This window comes from Monodelphis domestica, chromosome 2 (assembly GCF_027887165.1).
Source record: "Monodelphis domestica isolate mMonDom1 chromosome 2, mMonDom1.pri, whole genome shotgun sequence".
In the NCBI taxonomy this organism is placed as follows: domain Eukaryota; kingdom Metazoa; phylum Chordata; class Mammalia; order Didelphimorphia; family Didelphidae; genus Monodelphis; species Monodelphis domestica.
The window spans coordinates 116,366,139-116,388,379 of NC_077228.1; the positions used below are offsets into that span (position 1 = coordinate 116,366,139).

At 34.8% G+C, this 22,241-nt stretch overlaps 1 protein-coding gene across 4 annotated transcripts in view; it reads left to right on the forward strand.

Moving 5' to 3' along the window:
- Positions 1–20,948, forward strand: part of SYT14 (synaptotagmin 14) — a 310,069-nt gene extending 289,121 nt beyond the window's left edge. For 3 of the 4 annotated variants that reach the window (XM_056815880.1, XM_056815881.1, XM_007481332.3), the window contains 2 exons: positions 5,971–6,160; positions 9,744–20,948. In XM_056815880.1, coding sequence (XP_056671858.1) covers positions 5,971–6,160; positions 9,744–10,057 — 504 coding nt within the window. In that variant the 3' untranslated portion in view covers positions 10,058–20,948. Of the gene's footprint in view, positions 1–5,970; positions 6,161–8,412; positions 8,470–9,743 lie in introns of all 4 variants that reach the window. The other variant, XM_007481333.3, reaches the window with a different exon arrangement.
- Positions 20,949–22,241: the final 1,293 nt, after the last annotated feature.

A 22,241-nucleotide genomic window follows, 5' to 3' on the forward strand; every position in this document is an offset into this window, starting at 1 on the left:
TGGCATAGTCAACTTCTTTCCCTCTTATAGTAGAAAGGTTTCATTTTATGTTTTAATCTGCATTCAGGCTCCATTAGTTCTCTGGTAATAAATAACATTTTTCAACATGAGTCCTTTGGAGTTGTCTTAGATCATAATATTGCTGATAATAGCTAAGTCATTCACAGTTGATCATCATGTAATTTTATTTTTTATTGTTCTGTATAATGTTCTCCTGGTTCTGCTCACTTCACTTTGCATCAGTTCAGGTAAGTCTACAGTTTTTTCACAATTCATCTGGTTCATCATTTTTTAGAGCACAATAGTATTCCATTACAATCATATATCACAATTTGCTCAGCCATTCCCCAGGTGATGGACATTCCCTAAGTTTCTAATTTTTTTGCCACCACAAAAAGAGCTACTATGAATATTTTTGTACAAACAGGTCCTTTTTTTTTTTTAATCTCTTTGGGATACAGACCCAATATTGGTATTATTGGATCAAAGGGTGTGCACAGTTTATAGCCATTTGGGCATGGTTCCAAATTGCTCTCCAGAATGGTTTGATCAGTTCAGAAGTTCAACAGTGAGTGCATTAGTGTCCCAATTTTGCCACATACCCCTCCAACATTTTTCCTTTTCCTTTTCTGTCCTATTAACCAATCTGATAGGTGTAAGATGTGTCAGAGTTGTTTTCTTTGACATTTATCTAATCAATAGTGATTTGGAGCATTTTTTCATACGACTATGGACAGCCTTGATTTCTTCATCTGAAAACTACCTATTCATATCCTTTGACCATTTATCAATCCAGGAATGATTTGTATTCTTATAAATTTGACTCCGTTTTCTATATATTTGAGACATGAGACTTTTGTCAGGGACATTTTCTGTAAAAAATTTTCCTCAGTTCATTTTCCTTCTATTATTGCAAAATCTTTTTAATTTAATGTAATCAAAATTATCTATTTTACATCTTGTAATGCTTTCTGACTCTTATTTGGTCATTACTTGTTTCCCTTATCCATAGATCTGACAAGTAAACTATTCCATACTCCCCTAATTTGCTAATGGCATTACCCTTTATGTCTAAATCATGTATTCATTTTTATTTTATCTTGGTATATACAGTGTGGGATATTGATCTATATCTGGTTTCTGCCATACTATTTCTCATTTTTCCCAGTATTTTTTTTGTCAAATAGTGAATTCTTGTTCCAAAACCTTGGAACTTTGGGTTTCTCTAACATTAAATTATTATAGTCGTTTACTACTGTTTTTTCTGTACTATCCTTCTAATCTTTGCAAACAATTTTGCATTGAAATTCCAGACTAGGTACCTTTAGACCTCAGGCAAATCCAAAAGTTCACCCTCTGAAACATTCTTGATCTTTTCTAATTCAAATGAAGAGGCTGCTCTTTCTGTAGTGATTGTCACCTTGTTGACCCAAACTTCCAATATTTGTTTCCTGAAAGAGGCTGGTACTATCCCAGAAAAACTTTCTAACTCTGGCCTAAGACTATGGCCTTGCTCCCTGCTCTCTTCTCTTTCTTAATATCTGTTTTCAGTGCTTTTGCTGTCAGATGCCCCTCACTCACGAACAAAGGATGAGGGCAGACATTGGAAGCTTCTCCCAGGTCCGCCATTTGAGGAGAGTCCCCCAGGGCATTAACCTTCTCATTTCCTAACCCACTGAGCTTCTGGACTTCTCTAAACCCTGCAGGATGAAATCACACCTCCTCCAATCACTTCCCACCTGACTGCAGCACTTACATGAGACCCCAGCAAAGAGTACTGGCCTCCTCCCCGCTCTTTAATTTCTTTCTAAGTGTTCTCCCAGTAGAGTCTGAGTTCCTTGAGGGCACAGATGAACGTATCCCTTTCTTTGAATCTCCTGTGCTTAGCACAAGGCTTGGCAAAGAGTAGGTGCTTAATAAATGTTTTTGACCTTTGACTACTCTTCTGATCAGCTCCTCCATGTAGATTAGTTTCCAAGTACTGTTCCCTACTACCCATTGATCTTATTTTTAATGATCCCATATTTTAATCATACATTCGATTGGCCATAGAGTCCCAATCAGGTAGCATCCCTAACCCTGCTTGCTAGGAGTTACCTCTGGGACACCCATTCCTCTTTGCCCCTCCCTCACCCTAGTGGGGCATAAAAATCATTGGTCCAGAGAAGGGGGTTTTCATGAGCCTGTCCACACCTCCTCTCTTCCCCCTCCCCCCCACAGCCTAGGGTCATTGGGGAGTGCATATTTGCCCTCAGTCAACAGTGTTAAATCAGAACAGTTAAAATGTGCCGTGTTAATATGTTGAGCTGAAAAACAACTGTAGGTTTCCCATCATACACAGTGGGGTCCTAGGCTTCAGGTGTAGCCCTGGGAGAGATATTGGGAGCCGGCTCATCCAGATCCCATTTTTCTCAGAAGAGGAAGAGAAGGTTGGGTGCTGGGCCTTCAGAGGAGAAGTGGCAAGAGTCAGAGAGGGAATAATAAAGGAAGAAATGGGTTTTGGAGCTACCCCCTGTGTTGGACTATCCTTCCAGCAAAGTCTTTTTTCCTTTCTGATTCTGAGGATGCTGCCTTCTGCTTTTTAAGGGCTTAGTGCTGGGGAGCCCCAGCTCAGGCCTCCAAGGGGCCTGCTTTAAGAGGGAAAATTCTGTCCCCAAACAAGGAAAGGGAGCAGAAATCAAAGGAGCAGATGAATCCCCAACTCTTGCAAAAGTCAAAGCCAAGCTTCCTATTCCAGCCGTCTCTGCAAGGCCCAGTCCTGTGCTGGTACCTCTGCAGGTTTCTCCCCTCCTCCCCCTCTAGTCAGGGCTTTTACCTTACCTGGAGACTAAATAGCTGGCCCTTACCCTGGTTTCTTTGGGGCTGCAGTTATTGACTGCTCCTGCTGCTGCTAAGATTCCTGGAGCCATTGCCTCCAGCTATCTTCCCCTAGCCAGGCTTCCTAATGTTCCCTCCCTGGGGCATGGAGAAGGCCCTGAGGAAGAGGCACCATTCCAGGAAGTAAAATTCACTAACTGAGCAGCTCAGCAGCTCAGTCCAGGGCTGGGGAATTCTCTTCCTCTTCTCTGCCCCCCCCCTCCCTTTTTTTTTCCTCTGCCCACTCTTTCCTTGGAGAAACATGAGGGACAGGTTGTGTATGTGAATCAAATTAAATTAAATCCAACATATGTTTTAGAAACAGTGGAAATCAAGTCACTTAACAGCAAAATCTTAAGATTTGCAATAATTGGTAGTGTGTCTGTGTTACTTTTTTATAAAGGAACTGTTAAATATTAGTGGTTATTAGCAAATTGAAATCAGTTTATGTTTATAATTTATAATTGTAGTGTTGGTAACAGTACAGGAGCTATACTTGATTTTAAAAAAAAGTTTTATTGTTCCTCTTGTTTGAGCCAGTTTTTAATTCATGTGGAATTCATGGTTTTGTCACTATATTTTTGTATTTCTCATTTAATCTTGACATATTGGCATCACTTAAAGAAATATGATAGGCATAATTAATTCTAATGTGGTGAGACAATATATGCAGTTTATTCTTTGCCTTCTCCCTGAATAAAAAAAAATTTTTTTCTACCTTCATAGAATGTCTTATAACCCTTCACCCTTGAGGGAAAGTGCTAGAAAGAGATAGGATACTGTGTTGGGTGGGAATAGGAAGAAGTGATACTTTTACTGTTATTTGCCTGTGGGACTGCTCCTTTAAGTAACCTAGTAATGACTGGAATTTGTTTGACGGTGGGTTAATCACCAACAGCTACTGCTACCTAGGCAAACCCCAGTTATAAATTAATGATGGGAGCTGCAGAGAGAGTGGGTGGAGATCTCTGGATATACACTGAATTGAGCAGCATGCCCTGAGGAATATTCTGAGGAGAAAAACCACTTGAGTATACAGTATCCATATTTAATTTGTTTTTACTACAATCATTCTATTTCTATAGCTATTTCTATGTAGCTTTTGTTGTAGTCCATGAGATTTCTACCACTGTGCCAGCCATGGTTAGAGAGTTACTTTGACTGTTCTGGAAAAGTCAGGTGATCTACAGTTTAATTCTTTTTTCCATGACTAAAAGCGAATGAAACCCGTTAGAATGACACTTTTTTGCCAGCCATTTCCACAACCCTACAAGACTTCTGTGTTTGAGATCCCACAGCACCTTAAAACCATGACTTTTGGAAGTGAACAGTGGAAGAAAAAGAGTCGAAATTTCCCCATTTACTAGTCAAGTAGGAATAGGAATCAGTTTGTCTTTCTTTTGCATTCCCAAAGCCTTTCACATAACCATCTTCAAAGGTCATCATATTGCTAAAATACAGTGCACATGTCCTGCACTATGGCCATGCAAAAACATTGAGAACAAACTGTGTGACACATTGCATGGAAGCCAGAAAAGCTGGTCAAGTTCTATATCTACCCCTTAGTAGGTAAGGGAAACCATTCATCTTTTCTGAGATTCAGTTTCCTAATTTGTAAAGTGATGATGATGATGATGATGATGATGATGATGATGATGATGATGATGATGATGATGATGATGATGATTGCCTTATGTAGTTGTGAGGAAAGGTCTTTGTAAACTAGGAAGATCTGTTTTAATGTGAACTATTATTTTTCTATTATGTGACTCCCAGTTAGTATACTTTAATATGGAAGAACTATATTGTGAAAAATAGATTTTATAATATCCTAACAGATGCTGCCTAGTGTGGAAAATTCATAAAACATACAAGTTTTGACCCTAAAATACTTAAGTATTGAAATATGCTGATTGAAATTTCTTTCTCCTCCATTTTTGACAGTTATAAGTACTTATCGAGCCATAGTGACAACAATATCTGTTGTTGGCCAGTGGCTCAGGAATATAAAATATATAATATCTTGTAAGGTTGAAGAATATATGTTTATAATTTTATGAAAATGAATTCAGTGGACCAATTCAATTACCAATTAGATATTGTTCAGTATGCATAAGTAACACTAGATATCAACTATGAAGTACTAGATCCTTTATATCTTTGGATCTTTAACTTCAGAAGATGGATATAAAGTAGTTAATATTTTTAATTCATGGGAAGATAAAAATAATATGATATAGAAAAAAACTATTATAATTTGCTTAAATTTTATTTCAACAGGGCCTTGAAAAATCAAAGCACAGGATTCCAAGAGATTTTCTCCTCATGAAATGCTTATTTAAGTGTTCTACTTTAAAGTCAATGAGTACTTAAATGTTATGTTTTACCTCAACAAAACTATGTATTTTAAGATTAAAAATTAATATTCTATACCTCAAGTATTATATTTAATAAGATTTATTAATAATAATACCTTGAATTAAAGGGGGGAAAAGCTTCAGTAAAGAGGCAATTAACCCAACCACACATGCGGGAGAAGAAAGAGCTAGGACGGAGTTACTGAACCATATACACATGTAACAAACATAAATGTGAAGATGAAGGGAGAGGGATGCTGGGATATGAAGTCCAAGGGTACAAAATTTTCTAATGACACAGTATATTAATGTTTATAACCCAGAGAACAAATTATGTAAAAGTATATGTAATCACAGTATTTTCTTGTCAATAGGTGTAGCACCTATTGATGTAAAGGAATCATTCTTTGATTTTGACTCTGATTTCAATAATTTTATCAGTTACTAAGCACTGATTACCTACTATATGCAAAGCACTCATATATGTGTATATGTATATATGTGTGTATGGTTATATATACATATATATCTGTATAAATCAAATTAATGGAATCTTTTATTATCTCCTTTTTACTTCTTCCAGCTTTTATATAACCAAGAGACCAGCAAGTACAGCAATATGCTGGCAGCCTCATTTCTAGCTTAGTGATTTAAGAATTAGCCTTATAACCCCTGCTCTTGAGAGTTACCTCTCTAATTTCAGCAGGAACAGTATTCTTCCACAAAATGCTTCTAAAAGTTTTCTTTATGATTCCAGGGCTGTGGCTCCCAGATGAGCATGTCAGAAATGTCCTGTAGTGAAAGTACATCTTCTTGTCAGTCTCTAGAACATGGCTCAACTCCAGAAATCCTCATTGGCCTGCTTTATAATGCCACAACTGGCAGATTATCAGCAGAAGTGATAAAAGGCAGCCACTTCAAAAACTTGGCAGCAAACAGACCACCCAGTGAGTGAAAATCTTTTTTTTTAATCCTAATACTTTTTATACTTGTGGGACTCTCAGTGGTGGGGACTTCAATCCTATCATTTAGACCTACCCAATAAAATGAAATGGTACAATCATCAACTAATCTGTTTCATGTTTTCTATTCCCAATCATTTGGGAAATAAATCTGAAATTCAAAATATTAGTTATGAGTTGACAAGACTTTTAATTTTTTATGGTGACTTGAATAAATTCTCTTTATCATAATGTTTAACTATTAAGTATTAATGCTAGAAAGGGAAAATTAAAGCATTTTAAAAGTATATAATAGTTAATAGACCTATGTAAAACTATTATTCTTAAACAAAAGACTAGTGTCCTTGTATTTCTCTTAGTGTACTTCTGTAAATCATAGTATTTACTCATGTATTTTCTCTTTATGTCTTTTTACTACTACATTTTGAGAAGAGATTATTTTCCCAGGTAATTCTCCTTCATTTTACATTTTTTTTCTACTCTTAAATAGCTGCCAGCAGAAACTTCTCTAAGGTATATGTTCTTTATCCTTGCCAAGGCAGATAAGTTAAATTAGTCAGCTGTTCATACTAGTTGGTACTTATTCCTCTCTTCCTGCCCCTGCCTCAATGCCCCTCATTCCTCACCACCATTATCTATATTTCCCCATCCAACTTCCCTCTGCTGGGAGACTGGGAGGGAAGGAATTCTGATCTTATAGTATGGGCTTCTAAATGCAGAAAGTCATAAGCAGTGCACCTGAGGATAAGCAGTGTTCTGGTCATTCTTCCCTTGGCCCAAAAAAGATTAAATCTCTAAGTAAAACTTAAAAGAAAATCTTTAAAGTAATCAACACCCTTCAGGCACTTGAAAATCTTTCATAAATATTTGAATATAGATTCCAATCAACTTTATAACAACTTATGCTGCAATTTTGAAATGTTATTATTTGTTAGTAAATGGGAATGAAAAAATCTTAAAGATCAATGAAATTTTTGTCAGCAGTAATGTTAAGAACCAAGATGCTTTCATTAATATCCTTTTCTTTCACTCTTTTTTACCTTTCACCTTCATACTTTACATTGAAAATATCAAGGAACAAGGAAGAAGTTACATGAGTAAATACTACATATTGTAGTTAATCCTTAATTACTGATGTTAATATAATTGGAGGATAAATGAAATTTATATTTTAGTCTACAGACATTAGTCTTTGATATATAAATCTTTAATTAGGTTTGCTATACTGTGGTAAAATGACTCATGTGGATTTAGTCTCCTAGTCTTCTAACCACACCTCATAAACTGTGCATTGGCCTAAAAGCAAGGGAGCAAGAGGGAAAAAAGTCAATAGCTTGGCTAATACACAAAATAGATTATAACTTCTAACTTAATCAGTAGTTGATTATACTTTGTAATGACGGATGAAAACTATCTAATGCTTAATCATTTAATGGAAACATACAAAATAAAGAATGGATAATTTTCAAGTTAAGAAGAATGTTATGTTGCTAATTATTTTAGAATCAGATCAATAGCATTAGACTTGATTGATAATAATGACTCAGTAAAATGGTAAGCTAAGTGCAATTTGTCAATTTTTTAAACAATTCAAATGTGGATTATGATTTAACTAAAAGACTTGTTTTTTAATATATTCTCTATAATACCCCAAAATGTGTAGGTCCTCCATAAATAGATCTAAGTATTGGATTAAATTATGTTTGGAATGATCAAATATATCCAAAATAACAATATTAGTATCTAAGAGCAAAAGTTATATTAGAGTTGATATTTAACTTTGAATCATTTTCATTTCAAACAATTTAATTATATTTTATATTGGGAACAATGTCAGTTTTTTAATGCTAAATATTGCATGAATAAGCTTAAAGTTCAGTAAGATAACAAAAAGTTATTCTATATTACTGTTTCAGTCTCTTATAGCCTGATCATTTGCATGATTCTATGTTCAATGTGCTTTAGAACAATTAGATATTGTTAGAAAGATCTCCCATTTTAAAAGTGTAATTTTTTGCTAAAGATTACACAGTGACCTTTAAAATTTTTTCATTCCATGAAATTTACCCAACAGCCCTTTCGTTCAATCCTCTATCTGAACTAAACTGCTAAAACTTTGTGTTCTTCCACTCCAGTAAACAGTGTTTCCTCTTTAACTTTAACCTTTGACCCTCTCTCACCCAACGATTGACATCTGGTCATTATTTCTTTTACTGCTTTCCACCCCCTGTTGTCAGATGGACTGTTCTGTTGTCTAAAACACTTGATAGGTGGACAGGTTTATATAATCCGAGGTGAGTTCTTGTAGAGGCTAATTGGATGTTGTCTTTTCATGCAAAAAAAAAAAGCAAACCCTAAAACTTGCCAGCAGTGAAGCTGTCCACCATGTTGGTTTCCAGAAAATGCACATTTATTATCTGTGGTACTCTTAAGTACAACTAACTATAGACATCTCTGATTATGGATGATGGTATTCAGAACACCGCCAAAGTTACAAATATGTGAAGAGCTTCTTTTATCAAAGTTGGTAAATAATTTTAGTGTTCCAATAACTTTACTTCACACAGCAGGAATAAAGTTTGATTTTTTTATAATAAACATGTCAATTTTCTTCCATGTTAATTGAAATTCTTTTATGAAATATACATGATGGAGCAACATGCTGTATACCATTTGCATGCATTAAGAGAACTAGAAAAGTCAACATATTAAAGAGAAAGTTTATCACCCAAGTTGTAGAAGGCAATGCATAGGTACAACTCATTTATACACTATACATTGCATCAGTCTTTTATATTTCATAAAATTATTAGCTGGCATTTGAAAATTTCACATTCCATTGTGAAAAATCCTACAGCATTTATTTTATTTTTCCAAGAAAAGCACATTAAATGTATTATTGCATGAAAATAAGGAAGAGAAAATTTTACTTGGTTTTCTAAACTTTGATCACCTAATGCATTTGGCTTCATTTTTGGTCTTTAAATGTTTTGTAAAAAAATATTAAAAAAAAAACCACATCCATGCAGAGATTTTTTTGGCATTTCATCCTAAGCTGTTTTGATGTCTCCTTTGCACTTATGTGTTACTCTCCTCCTTTTCATCAGTTGCCTTCATTCCCACTTGTTTATTTATTCTTATTCTCTAAAAGCACAGTGGAATGCTTTATAGTGTTGTGGCTAATTGAAGCTTGCTAAATGTCTAATAATGCTATGAAATCCTGCTTAGTAAAGCCAAATGAGAATGATAGAGGTGGCAGGGGTGGTGGTGGGACTGTGAGGGAGGAGAAAGGATTATGAGGTATACCTTTAAGTAAAATTTTTAGCTTAGGGTGGAAATATTGAGGTAGTCATCACTGCATCAAAAATGTTTTATCTACTTAGTTTCTCTTTATATTCATACTATCTAATAACTGTATTAAAGTAGAATTGATTGAACTTTCTTCACTTAACATGGTATACGCCATATCCTTAGAGAATGTTCATATGTAATCATTTTAGCAAATCTTAAATGTTCTTTTTTTTTAGTTCATGTTCCAAAATGTTGTTTATGTTTTCTCCCCCTGTAGATACCTATGTTAAGTTAACTCTTCTGAATTCCATGGGTCAAGAGATGTCCAAATGCAAGACATCCATCCGCAGAGGGCAGCCAAATCCCATATACAAGGAAACTTTTGTTTTTCAAGTGGCACTGTTTCAGCTTTCAGATGTGACGCTTATACTGTCCGTGTATAACAAGCGCAGCATGAAACGAAAAGAGATGATAGGTTGGATTTCTCTAGGTCTCAACAGCTCAGGAGAAGAGGAACTCAATCATTGGACTGAAATGAAGGAGTCAAAAGGACAACAAGTATGTAGATGGCATTCACTATTAGAGTCATAATGGACAAAGCCAAGAATGATTATGACTCAATGCAGCCTTGTTTCTGGCTCCAAAAAGGTCGTTTTTACTTAATTATTACTATAACAGTTCACAGAAGTGTCAGATTCAACATTCCACCTTAAAACATGCACTAAGTGCTATGGAACAGAACAGCTAATACATCATCTCTTCATTGATTTTCAGGATCTCTGGTGGAAATTACCGTGGAATATGAGAAACTTACATGATCATGGTCAAACAGCAAATCTCCAGAGGTTTAATCATGTTTTGGTTTTTACAGTAATCTCATATTAGCTCCTAAAGAGCAAGCTATTTCATTAAAAACCAGATTTTCATGGAATAAAAAAAAATGAGAATTTCGGTACCAGTTCTGTAAAGAATATTGACATTGTTCTAGAGATTCTCCATAAAACATTTTTTGACCAACCAACACCTAAGTGTTAATAGACAAGAAGCCTTGGTCAGTTTGAAAGTAACCTAAATCAGTTCTAATAGTAAAAGTTTAATCTCACTGAAAAAGATTTTTATTTTGTATTTTTCTCTTTGCATAGATTATTACACCTCATTTCTCTGTTAAACATCTCAGTAGCATTAAATCTAAGTGGAAGCAGGTATACTTTGACAAAAAGAAGACGTTTCTTTAGTGTGTCATGGGGACAAGCTCCACTTGGACCCGAGTCATTTTTCCCCTTGCCTATGCTTCTGCTTAACCCAAAGAGACCAAGTCACTGTACTGGTCCCTTGCAAGCCTTCTTAGACAGGTTGTACTGTAGAATTATGTAACTTTCTGTTGAAAGCACTTCCTATATTCATGTATTCCAACATAGGAAGCTCATAGAGCAGGACTTGACTTTTAAAATTCTTTCAATAATTGATATTAATTAATTTTAAATGCCAGTATTGTGAAGAATATATTTTTAAAACAATGTAGTAAGTTAGCTGCTGGAAGAAAAATAATTCAGTGTGAAGAAGTTTTAACTGTCTGCTACCAACATTCAACAACGATGTTTTTATCAAATAAGTATTCCTATTAAGAAAGAAGCTGCTCTCTAAGTCCTCAGTCTTAGCCTCAGATGCTAAATTTGTGATACAGAGACTATCCCCGTCTCAGATTCAGTCAGGACCTCATGTTAAAGACAGTTCTGAAACTCCTTCTGATGCTTCTAGTGACATGACTAATTTTTATGAAATTTACAAATACGTTCTTCAACGTAATATCATCCTGTGCCTTTCATGTCTGTTAAATTTGCTCATACAACTTGAGAAAGCTGTATTTGCAAAATTAGGCCTTCAATTTTTATAAACATAAGGATTCCTCAGAACAGTGTCATATGGTATTTTTTTCCTCTGGACTATGTAAAGTTGTATATTATGTGCTAATTTTTTAAATGACAAAAGCAGTTTCATTTGAGTTGATTTTTTAAAAATCTAACAGGTTTGGTTATAAGTAATATTACATATTGTCCTACTTTGCTTCCTGTTTGCTGTCTATAACCTTGCTCATAAATATCGCCACGTTTATATATATAAACATGTTTTTTCCTTTGCCCTCTTTCCTTTCTGGGCCAAATAGAACAAAGAATTATTTCTTTACCAATTACTGAAAAGTAGTATTTGGTTTTTAAGAGATTCACAGTGTACTCTGATGTACAAATATATGATAGCGAAACATCCGCGTACAGATTATCATTTGAGTTCATAGAAGAATCTTACAAGTAATCCCCAAATTTAGTAAACCTTGATTACATTTTAGTTCAATTAAGTTAATGGTTTAGAAATGGCAGTTCAATACATTCACCCATATGAATTATAAGAAAAATAATTATTAAACTAATCTGAAGTTTATGAATGCATATCACATGGTTTCAATTATGGGAAAATTCGTTCTTTCATGAGAGCAATGAACTTTTTCCAGGATTTTTATAAATGAGTTAGTCTACAATCATGTATGAATCACAAGACATAATGGTTTAAGCAAGAGCAGCAACAGTGTGCAAGAATATTTTGAAAGGAATTAAGAATCTTTACTTGGAAATCGTATCTAAGTTTTTGACACTAATTATTTGTTCTGGTTTCTAAAAGATTGATTATGCTAACCATAATTACAATGTCCCCAATAAGAAAGAGGTATTAGCCTTATTCCATGTTAAACCTTACTCAAAGACAGTAAATTTCCTTGTTATTTTACCTTTGAGTGAGCAATCCATTAGCCAGTTATTAAATTTGTCTTTCTTCAGACCAAACCCTAAATGGTGTATAAATTTCAGGATATCCCAGACAACTTCTAATCAGAAAAACGACAGATCCAGAAAATAAACAGGAAGTTTAAAATGTTAGACAAGGCTTCTATTAAAAGTGAAGGTGTCATAATTCTAGAAACTTTCAAATTAGTCAATTCTGTTTCTTCTCTGCTTGCTTAACTCAGAATAACCTTTTGGTTTAGATCCTAATTAATGATTCCTTCCATTCTATCCCTACTTTGCCTCTCTAAATACACACACACACACACACACACACACACACACATGTACACACATGCATGCGCACACACACACAGAGAACAAAATACACATTCTATCCTGTTGATTGGCAAAAATAGTATTGGTCCTTAGAGTAATTATTTCTAAAAGACTGTCTTTTCTCTTAGAAAAAAAGGCTTGGAGCTGAAGAGACCCCCCTCCTCCCCTTACTATACCAGATTTAATATATGTATAAGATAGTATTGCTGGGGTTTTTGTGCTTTAATTTTTATGAAAGCTTTAAGGCAAATTTTTATATCCTAGTAATTACAGCAAATAGAGGCCCACTGGTGGGCAGTAGGTATGGGTTCAGAAATTTGAGAAAGAAAACCCAGTTTCTTATTGTTCTGTTAAAAACCCCTAAGTTTTGTAATAGAATGTGCAAGGCCATATATGACAATTAAGAGGCATGTGAGCTCCTGCTCCTACAATTACAGCCTTTATTTATCCACCAAATGAGCTCCAAAACATCGTGGTTTCTTATTGCCTGGGAAACAGAAGGTATGCTTCATATCAGTAGAGAACCCTGGTGCAATATAGATTCTTGCTTAACCTTAATTCTTTATTGCTGTTTCTATTTTCCTTGAAATTTTATTTGTAAATTATATTACATTTCACACATAAGACATTCAGATGTTGACATTGTAGTAACGGAATAACCAAATGTTTCAGAGTATTAAAATAACAACTAAAATGCCAGCCCACCCAAAACATACTTCAGATAGCTAATTAAACAGGCTAGAAGTGTATCTTTCTCTAAGCTTTATTCTGGAACCTAGCTTCTAGAACATCAGTGAAATTCTTGTGACCCTCGCTTGCAAATATTCAGAAAGTTTATAGTAAATTGGAAATAAAATGATTGCTAGAGGATTTATCTCCAGTATAGGAAGTAGAAATAGACTTGAGAATGTCAGCCAAAAGGAAGACAGGAGACTTGAGAAAAGCAAATGAACATTTGGATCTTATGTGTAACCCTGGAAACATGTTAACCTATATAGTCAAAAGTAATGGAGGTGAATTTTGGAGCTGGAAGAACATTCCTGCCCAGAAGACTTTTCTAAAGCCATATTCCATGGGCGTATGAATAGAAGGACCAAAGATGTCTTTGCATCCAGTTGACACATGACTACATAGATTAAGCTGTCCACTTACAAGCAATTTCCAAGTTAAAATTCTGATACTGTTCCTAGAAATTGCAATTCTATGATACCTTTCCTCTTCTCGCTTTCTGTGTCTTCTACCACTGTCCTTAAACTCGATTGCCTCTGCTGAAGATGGTTGTCATCACTGTCATCCCCACCAGGAAATAGTTCTGAGCCCAAGGCTAAACATGTTGTTAGGCACTGCAAGAAATTAGTTTTTAAAAGATAGCAGTTTATGATAATCAAAAAAATGCAGGGATGAAAATCATAGGTACCAAATGTGGACATAAAACATATGGCATTCATTTCTGCCATTGACCTTTGCTTTCCTCCACCCTCTCTCTTAGAGAGAAGCCTCGAACCATGAAAAGTATGATGATCAATGATCGTGAAGATGATAACAATGAGAGTTGTCAGGTTGTTTCTTTTTTTTTACTAAAATCCAAATGACCCCAGTGTGGCAGGTTGTAAAATACCTCTTTAGTATCTCAACACTGCCTATGAACAGGGAAAAAATTAAGGGATTAAAGACTTAGAAGTCTGGGGTAGGAGAGCATTAGTTTAATTTACTCTTATTATGTTGAATTGTAAATGTGTTGTGTAGTATTTAAATGGAATTTTTCCATGATGACTTTTAAGCGTCTAAGATTTTTATTAACTTTACAAGGTCAGATTTCCTTCCCCAAAGAATGGCAAGCCAACCTTTATAAACCAACACTGGGCATTTAAGCAAGGAGGGTGGACAGAGAATAATTTTTGGTATATAAGAGAGTCTCCTCTGTTGGCTATGTCTTGAAGGGACTGTGGTAGAAATGGCTATCTTTCTGCTCTAATGTTTTATAGGGTGCATTCTGCCCTTTGGCCTTATCTAGGGCTTCTTTCTGCATGTGTGAAACGATTTGCATAAGAAAAGACCGACTTCCAGGCAGCAAAATCTTGTATTTCAAACAGGACTTCAAGAATAACATGCTAATTGAACACTTTACCTATGCCAAGGTAAAACCTAAAACAAAGAGGAAAAAAGCAGGCATTCTCCCCTTCAAGTCCATGGAACACATACATTGCTATCCTTCCCTCTTGCACCTCACCATCCAAAAGAAAAAAAAAATCTATTGCCCAAGTGCGAAAGGCAAAATTGAATTTCTCTATAAGGAAAAAAATACTAACTAGAAATAATATTACTTCAGTAACTTTAGGCTAGTATTTTAATGAAAGGAGTTTTATGTGAGATAATAAATGAGTGAGGTATTTAGATTTAGTTGTATTGGGTTTTTTCTTTCCTTAAAAAGGCAGAGAGATGTGTAATAAAACAAAAAAAATGAGGGGTGTTTAATTTGGGGTATCTATATGCTTTGGAGAACTGCCCTAATTCAATATAAACCTTTGTCAAGACATTCCCCAGGCTAATAAATAAATCCTATTATGGTGGTTTTATGAATCTTGAAAGTTACCTTTAGATTATTGTTCAAATATTTCTTCACTGTGCTGCCTTTAAGATGATGAATATGAGGCAGAGAAAGGATCTCAGAAGAAATTTATCTAAAAGGCAAGTTCCATGACAAGGTCACATTTTTCATGTTGTAGAAACAGCAGGAGAATCATTCTAAAAGCTATTTTCATAACAAACTACATCATTCTTTTTTTACTCTGTGGGGTAACAAGGATGACCTTTTGGGTAGGAGACTTGTAATAGTCTTTTAAAAAATTAAATAGTAGCAGGACCTCCTGCCCTTTATCTGCTGTGCTATCTGGGGATTCGTATTGCTCTGGATGTCAAGCATTGGCTCTGGGGCTGAGCATCCTATCCTGAGAAATTCTCCCTCTTTCGTTTCCATCCACACTCATAGAATAGTTGAGGGAATACTGAATGTAATTCTATGGTTTAGAATGTAGTCTCATCCCTATTCTCCAAGTGTTAGAATATGCCCATGTTTATTTTCCCCTTTAAACATTTTCACTTTATTTGATCCTCATTTATATAATTTCTCACTTGAAACATTTTTGCGGGGTTTAGTGTCCTTTGCCAATCCTTGGGTTCAAATCAAATTTATTAAATGAAATTAAAGATTTTTTTTAAAAAAACTGTTTCAGCCTATTTCACCTGGGCCTACAATTTTTTACCATACCATATAATTCATGTAATCCTCAACATCATACCATCACTACACAAAATGAGCAAATGTTCAGGATCAGTCTGGGGAAGCTTGGTAATCTTACATACTTGTCCCTTGCAGCAGTTTTTGTGTTCATCTTGATTATGGTCATCAGCTTCATTGTCATCACACTTCTCATAGGCTATGGCATTTTTGGATTCTCCACTAGAAGCAGCATTATTCCTGGCAGCTAACACGTGATCTCTGCCTCTTCCACTTCTTTGTTCTCTGTTAGGGTTCTTCCTTTTAAATGACGTGTTAATTCAGGAACCCCAGGTCTTCCTTCTCCTCCTCCTCTTCTAAAGAAAAATGATATAGATAACAGACTGCCTTTGCTTCAGTTTTCCCTTATTTTCAAATCTGGCCATGCTTCCTCCTCTCATGCAGAAGCTGCGTGTTTCAGGTGTTCATTGGAGGATTTTTTTCCCCTGAAAGAAAAGACTCTGGCCCTTCTACTTATTGACCCATGACAAATAAGATTGTTAGGAGATGTGAACTAATATAGTTATCAGTCACAGAGGGCTGAGAATTTAATTAGGCCATTTTTCTTTCTGCCCTGCTTTATCAATGATCTGGTCTTAGCTTGAGGGAAATAGCAAATAAATAGAACCATAATACTACTAAGTGTGTTAGACAGAAACTGGGAATCTGGTAGCCAAGATGAAGATTACTAAACCTCTCCCATCTTTAGTGCTTATACCAGTACAAAGAGAGTCTTTTTTTAAAGCAGAGTTTTTGTGTATCCATAAATATTAATTTCCCATCTTGAGTCCCCCGACCACCTCCTCAGTGCCTTTGGAATTTACAAGACAGAGGTAAGTTTATAATGGCCACTATGAGTCATACTTCGAATGATAGGGGCATCCTCACTTTTTCCCAGTCATATTGGTTAACCAATAAGAGGACTCAGAAGGTCTACCATTTGACCTTAAGACATTTTAAAAGCCAGTGAAACCAAGCCTTTATAGACATACTGCCCTCTTGGGATTAGAGGTGGGAGCATAGGGAGAAGGGGAGATGCGTCACAGCCCTTTTCACTTAGAAGCCTTAAAAATAAATCCATTTGTCTTGAAATGTGTGAATAAAACAAAAATCAGGTGGTTCAGGAGGGGACTTAATTGTAAATTCGCCAAAAGTTTGCCATAATTTTAGTGGTGAAGCTACCACGTTTTGATTTCAGTACACAAAAAAATAAAACTATTCCTAAATAATTGATTATTAGAACAAAATCACTGCCAGGCACTATTATGCAAGAGTTTGACATTTCTCCATTGTCAGCCTGACAATCTGTATCTTAAGTTGTCTTATTATTTGGGGACCCTTCTTCCCACCTGCTTCTTTTCGATTCTGGATATCAGTAAACCTAGCTTGTTCTGCTTGTTCTTTGAGTTTGTCTTCCTGAATATTCAAGATTACTTTAAAAAAAGAAAAGCCCTAAACACCATTCACTTTATTCCTTTAGCATGTGATCTCTCACCTGACACATATTGTTTTTAAGATGAATACCCAATAGATGAAATATAATGCCGCATTATGCCTTGAAAAAATAATAATTTTCTGAAATTGGTTTATATATTTAGTTATTGCTAAAATGCTCATTACCATGGTACTTAAGCACTTGATATTAAATATGAATATATTGTTTAATGAGGAAACAGGCTTTCCCCTATGATCTCTAAGACTTATTGTTTTTCTTTGTCTTTTGCATCTGTTTGAAGGGATTGCTGAGAGCTTCTTAATGGCATTTCATTTGTCATTTTCTGAGTAGGTTACCTTCCTCCTCTTTGTGCTATAATTTTCTGTAACAACCAGACTTTTGATACCCTGAGGGGTCAGTCTTCCTTGTGATGCCTATGCATGACACCCATTAATACTGGTGAAAGTAATACACAAGCACCAACAGGAGACAAGACCCCCAAAGTGTAATAGGATCAGCAGATCAGAGCCCTGATAGAGAATGGCGCCTGCAATACAACTAAATGTGATTTCAATTATAAATGGAGTAGAAGCCAGGAACAGGATTAAGAATTTTAAGTATGTAAATCTTCCTTCTTATTGGTTTGCATTTTTCCCCAGCTTACACATTTATATTTTATTTGCAGTGTGTACTCAGTGAATAAAAATTCTGAAATAATTCCACACATCTATTTAACCATGCAATTAAAAAAAAAAAGACAACTAAAGTCAACGCTTTATAATAGAGTTTATTTGTCGTCTTTTTGAGTAAGTACTAAGAGCATTTGAAACATACTGTGTGTGATTGTGAGCTCTATCTTAGGAGAAGCCCAGGGTAGCTTTGTGTACAATTGGATATCATGTTATTAATGTGTTAAAATTGAATGAAGTCCAATTGGAAGTTGGTCATTTAAGCAGCGTTTTGTTTTTAGAAATTGTCTCAAATTTGCTCCTAAACAGATTCCATCCACTGCTTTGCTTACGTAAAATTATACTGTAAATATTTTGAACTTTTTTTTAAATGTCTTCCCACTCTCCTCCCCCTGCCAATTCCTCCCACCTCATACAAGATGGGCATACTACTGTAGCAACATGTTTTGAATGATTTTCACGGCTGTCATAAGAGGGGACAGCTAAACTTTGGCTAAGTTTTTACTAGAATTTTGAAATAAGAAAATTTCTAAACATTACCTTTTAGTTAAATTTATCAGGGGAGACCAGGCACGATTCTTGGTTATTTTATGGATGAATAGGCCTGTGACGGTCACTGGGGCCACTCTCCTTTTCTGTAAATACTGAGGTGCATTAATGCTTAATACTGTTTCGTTTCTCAAAAGTATTTTTAATGCAATTTTCATGAAAAACTTAATTAGTGAAATCTTTTATTCGAATTTCCCTTAATTTGCTTTTTTGAGGAGAGATGTCTCCTTGATATGTGTACTTTCTTACAGAGCTTTCTTACCTATTTTTGTAACAGTGGATATAATAGTATGAAGTTTAAATGCTCTGTGAGCAAAATTATATATCTCTTTAACCTAAGGAAATATATTGCTGATTAAGTCTTGGTCTTAAATTATTTCCAACTTGTTTGCTGGTGAGACTAAACCAAGAACTGATCTCATTAGTAAATACATGTGTTTGTGCTGTTATCAGCAATGTTGTTGAAATGTTTTATGTCACATTTTAATTCATGTTTTCATTAAAAGATATAAATAGATGGGTGTGTGAAGCAGTCCATTCTGTAGAATAGTACATATCGAGTGACTTTAGTTTGAGTCTGTCTATTGAAAAGTGCTGTATGTACAATTTTAATCACATACCTACTTTTCTACTGCCTGTATAGCACCGATTCTCTTGGTGCTTTGTTCCCTTTGTATAACTGTATTATGCAGAAAAATTGATGTCCTGGTGTGTAAACAGTGTCAATGTATTTGAGAAATGTCTTCAATTGATTATACTAAGGAGGTCTTAAATGGCAGTTTAGTTTTTCATAATAGAGTACAAATTTGTTTAGTGGGTTAAAAGTTACTCGCCTCCCCCTTCCTCCAAGAAAAAAAATACTTTATGAGTATATACCCAGAGTAAGGAAATCTCTGACTTTTGTCCTATGGTGTTACACAAAGAATAATCCTTATTCTCATTCAGTGAAAAGAGACTTTTCATTTGGTTGTTACACAATAATTATTGTGCATTCCATAAGCAAATCTATGAGCATATTGTTAATCACTGCTGGGGCTGAAAGCCTCTCATGTAATCTGGTCACATGTTATCACTAGCAAAAAATGTTTGTTATATCTTTATGTTGTGGCTTAAATCTGGACCCCAAAGAAAATGAACGTTAGGTATATTTAACATTTTTTATTATCCTTCTACATAGTTCCTTAATGAATCAAGAATTCAATATAAATATCTTCAAAGAAATTTCTCTACTTTCCAGTCCAATTTGATATAGTATATTGGACTTTATTATACCCAAATATATACTCTTTCTAGCACCATCCCTAACATGAACTTGTTGATTTTTTCATTAGCAATAACCATGTTATGGTTTTGCTTGACAAAATGCTCTACCTGGTTTTGATTACTTAATCCTTTCGTTAATTTTACTGGCTAGTTATCTCAGTTCAAAAGATATGGATTATAATGTTTCATGTTTCATTGTCTTGTTTACTTGCTGTTTTCATCAATAAAGATTTTATAACAACAGAATTGTTTTTTTAAAAGACCGAGTTTGCCGGTACTATTTTGCACATGAAAAAGAATTTTAACTCATGGTACTGGAAAGTTGACAGAAATTAAATTCACTACATTATTATTAAGTTACCAACCACCATTAAAATCCCTAGTTCCATAAATTAATCAGAAGCCATCCCAATTAACTTTTTTAAAAAAGAAGACCAATGCTCAATTATCATGTTTTAAGTTTTTTCCCTCTAAAAAACATTATTGCTTTCTGGGGATACTAGCAATGAAACATGTGAAACCGTTCTGTTCGAAACTAAATTGATTAATACTCCAACTATGAGACAGGACTGGGATCTTATCCATTACTTACTGCTGAATTTCTCCCTTTTATCAAGTATTATTACTATCCATTATTACAATGAAGATGAAAAAGCAGAAAGAACAAATGTGTTCCCAAATATTCACCAAAAAACCCAAAACTGTGTTCTTCTAAATTTTGGAGTGACTAAAGTTGTTATAAATTTGGTAGTTAGACTTTCCCTGGTGTGTAAACATTGTGAACATATTTGAGAAATATCTTCAATTGATTATTCTAAGGAGGTCTTAAATGGCAGTTTAGTTTTTTGTGAGAGTACAAATTTCTCATCTAGGGAGCTCATGGCTAATTTTAATCCATACCGTTACAGCTGGGGGGGGGGGGAGGATGAAGGTCCGATGGTATATGTACATCTATATGGTATGTTTTACACTTGAGATATTGTTTTTGGGGGGAGTTAACAAGGAATTCATGCAGTTAAGTATCACATGGTGTCACAGTATCTGAGATTGTTATCAGAAATTCGTTGTTACAACTATTCTGTCTTATCTAAGAATCTCCAATATGCAAAATATTTACTATTAGTCACTTTTTTCACTTGAAAATAAAGTCATTCCCAATTTAAAAATTCTCCATGTTTGTTGCATATGTATTTTGCCTATAAAAGTTGCCATTGTATAATAGTATATAAAACACTAAGAATTATAGCCCACAGAATTGTAGAATTTGGGAGCACCCAAAAGACTATCTTAGCCAATCCTCTGCTAAATGCCAAACAAATAAGGATAAAAATCCAACAAATCTGTTGTGGTGAGCAAAAGTTAAGAAAAAACAATTAGGGAGAAATCGTCTAAACTCTACTTTTAAAGAACATGAGTGGGGCAGCTATGTGGCTCACTGGATCAAGAGCCAGACCAAGAGTTGGTAAGGTCCTGAGTTCAAATGTGATCTCAAATCCTTCCTAGCTGTGTGAACCTAAGCAAATCACTTAACCCCAAATAAGTCACTTAACCCCCATTGCCTAGCCCTTATCTCTCTTCTGCCTTGGAACCAAAACCCTATATTGATTCTATGGAAGGTAAGGGGTTTAATAAAAAAAAATTAAGAAGAGCTTGAACTCCAAACTATCCCAAAATCCCAAAAATGGCCAATATATCTAGTTGGTGCTTTAATGTTTGAAAAGTGCTTTGCATATATTGTCCTGTTTGATTCTCACATAAAATCCTAAGAAGTGGGAACTGTTATTATCACCATATTACAAATGAAAAAATGGGGGCTGAGAATGCTTAAATGACTTGCCCAGAGTCATACTCTTAAGTAAGGTCACAGGTTAGGATTCAAACTCAGATCCTACCTACTTCAAGTCGAGTTGCGTCTTAATAAAAGGACCTAAAAGATCACAATATGGAGTACTCTTCAAAGACATCAGCCCAGTATATTATCATTGCCTCCCAAATAAAAAATTTCTGGGGATTGTAAAGAAATATCATGCAGAGAAAAAAATTTGAAACCTTACTCTCCCCCTCTGCAAAACTGTGGTGGTGGAAAAACAAATGAATATAGTGAAATGGAGAGTCTGCTATATAAAGACAGATTAAAAAAAAAAACACCAAAAAACCCTTTTTAAAAAAAGATGCAAAAAGACAAGAGCAAGAATATAATTAAGGTTGCATAATCATGAAACTATAGTAAATAGGGTCTTGTCGACCAAATTCACCAAACATTAGAACTAGAGAAGGGCATCGTTGAAAAATTAAAAAGTAAATGTTAGATCCAACTAAAGACAGTATTACTTTACAAAGCATAAAAAACTGGCTCATGGGATGTCAGTTAGAAGGGACTTTAAAGGTTACCTAGTTGAGCTTGTTGAGATTCAAATAAAGGTTGGATTGTTTGACCATAAACATTTAGAAT